Source organism: Grammomys surdaster, unplaced genomic scaffold (assembly GCF_004785775.1).
Source record: "Grammomys surdaster isolate TR1022 unplaced genomic scaffold, NIH_TR_1.0 225, whole genome shotgun sequence".
Taxonomy (NCBI): Eukaryota; Metazoa; Chordata; class Mammalia; order Rodentia; family Muridae; genus Grammomys; species Grammomys surdaster.
Window position 1 is genome coordinate 2,471,396 of NW_021604670.1, and position 2,294 is coordinate 2,473,689.

General features: G+C 52.8%; 1 protein-coding gene across 1 annotated transcript; it reads left to right on the forward strand.

The window, feature by feature from the left end:
• The first annotated feature begins 542 nt into the window (after positions 1-542).
• Tusc1 (tumor suppressor candidate 1) lies at positions 543-1,857 on the forward strand. Its single transcript, XM_028773391.1, has one exon. The coding sequence runs from the start codon at positions 628-630 to the stop codon at positions 1,237-1,239; it is 612 nt and encodes a 203-aa protein (XP_028629224.1). The 5' UTR covers positions 543-627; the 3' UTR covers positions 1,240-1,857.
• The last annotated feature ends 437 nt before the right edge of the window (positions 1,858-2,294 follow it).

A 2,294-nucleotide genomic window follows, 5' to 3' on the forward strand; every position in this document is an offset into this window, starting at 1 on the left:
GTTGTGACCCAGTATAACCTTATTAAGTTTTAACGCGTAAGATGTTTATAAATACAGATTTACCTCCAGTATTGGAGTGCTACCTGTTGGAGTCAGAGAGCTCAGGGCAGGTGCTCAGCTCAATAATGTTTTGTTTTTTAAACATGGGCATAGTTAAGCTGATAGGTTTCAAATGGTATAAATGCAATGTGCTCCATAGCAGTCTCAAAACTCATTTTGTTTCAAGACTGCCATATAAGTGGCAAACTAAGCACTGGCAGCTGTGCTGGGGAGCAGGGTGAGGCAGGAGTGTTCCCGCAGTGCCCAGGCCCGCAGGGAAGCAGTGGCAGCACCCAGCAGAGGACAAGGCTTTCCGGGCACGGACAACCGGCTGAGCAGCACAGCGTTTCCCAGGGGCGTCGTGTGAGCCGACCAGAGACCGCAGGCCCTGGGGGGCCGCTCAGCCGCGAGAGACAAGGACACGCCTCAACTCGGGCCAACTCCCGGCCTCCCCTGGCCTCCCGCCAGAACCGCCCGCCACCTTTCTTCCTCCGCCCGCGACTGAGCGCCCAGCCGGGCTCAAGTCCACCCGCGCCCCGCGCGCGGCCCGTCGGCCCACGGAGCTGGCGGCGCGACCAGACCGGACCGATGTGGCGCATGCGTGGTTGCGCCACCCGGCGCGGGAGCTGCGGCGGGGAAGGCGGTGGGAGCCGCGGAGACTCGGGCCGTCTGGGCCGGGCCCGTGAGGGCGGCGGTGGCGGCGTGGGTTGGCGAGGCCGCGCGGGCGGGGCCCGGCGACAGCTGGAAGAGCGCTTTGCCGACCTGGCGGCCAGCCACCTGGAGGCCCTGCGCGCGCGGGACGAGCGGGACCGGCAGAACGCGCGACTGCGCGAGGAGAACGCCCGCCTGAGGCTGGAGAACCGGCGGCTGAAGCGCGAGAACCGCAGCCTCTTCCGCCAGGCTCTGCGGCTGCCGGGTGACAGCGGCGAGCAGGAGGCCTCAGTCGAGACCCTCGGCCCGGACGAGCCTGCCATCAACCGCAGGGCGAGAAGCGAAGGGCGTCAGGACGAGCCGGGCAGCCCTAGGGCGCTGCGGGCCCGCCTAGAGAAGCTGGAGGTCATGTACCGCCGAGCGCTGCTGCAGCTGCACCTAGAGCAGCAGGGCGCGCGCCCGCCTGGAGCCATCGAGGGGCCATCGCTCCAAGAAACTGCCACCGGCCTCCGCGCCGGTGACCCGGACATTCCGGGGCCCTGGCTGTAGCCAAAGGGCGCGGAGGGAGGTGGGGCTTGCGCACGCCCCGCCTCTATAGTGCTCTGCGCTCCGCCCCTCTCAGCACGAAACTCCAGCCCCACCCAAGGGCACTTCCGGGCGCCAAATCCGTTGGCCTGATGGCTAAAGAGAAGCAAGAGTTTCCAAGTTCCCACTTGTGCAGAGCAACTGCCAAGAGTACCCTGCTGGTGTGTTGAGAGGGGCCTAGCAACTTTAAAGCAGCAAGACCTGGGTGCCAGGTCGCACCTCCTAAATTCTTGAAGTTTTCAAAGTGTTGTGAGGACCAGTTTTTTTGCCCCCCTCTGTCTTTGATTCTTTGAAGGATGAATAGTGTATTTGAGTTGGTAATGCCTGTTCATTCTCCTATCCACTAAACTCTCCGCTATTATACGACCCACCTTTTACGTGTGTTTTGTAAATTGCTATTATTTGGATATCCCATAAAGTACTACCTTTTTATAAAGAAGAAAATATTTATAATTGTCCGTCAGTCCAATCCACATATGTTTAATATATTCTGGTGTGTTGGCCTCCAGAGATTTTTTTTAGAATATCTTCTGACAGGTGATAATTTGAGTTGATAAATAAAAATGGTGCATTGAAATTAAATATTCCATGACTGTTATTTGATGTGTTTTGAAGCTTTACAGGTTCCTTTAAGCCTATACATGCATATATGTAACATATTTTAATACCTGTCTTTGTTTACCCTTTGTAATTTTGCATTGTCGACACAAGATCTTTATAAATCTCAAGATAGTTTGAAGATTGTTTTGTTATTACTACATTTTAAGTTATCATTAATGCTTATTCAGTTAGTTTATTATTATTTTGCCTGATTTCTATCAACCTTCAGGAAGTCATAAATTACTTGTATTTTATACAAAAACTCCCAGTGAATTATGCCTCAGTTATGTTCTTGCTATCAGAAAACAAAGAATAACAACACATTCTTGAAGCTTGAATATTTATTCATTTATTTATTTATTTATTTATTTATTTATTTATTTATTTATTTATTTGAGACTGGTTAATGCTTAGTAGCT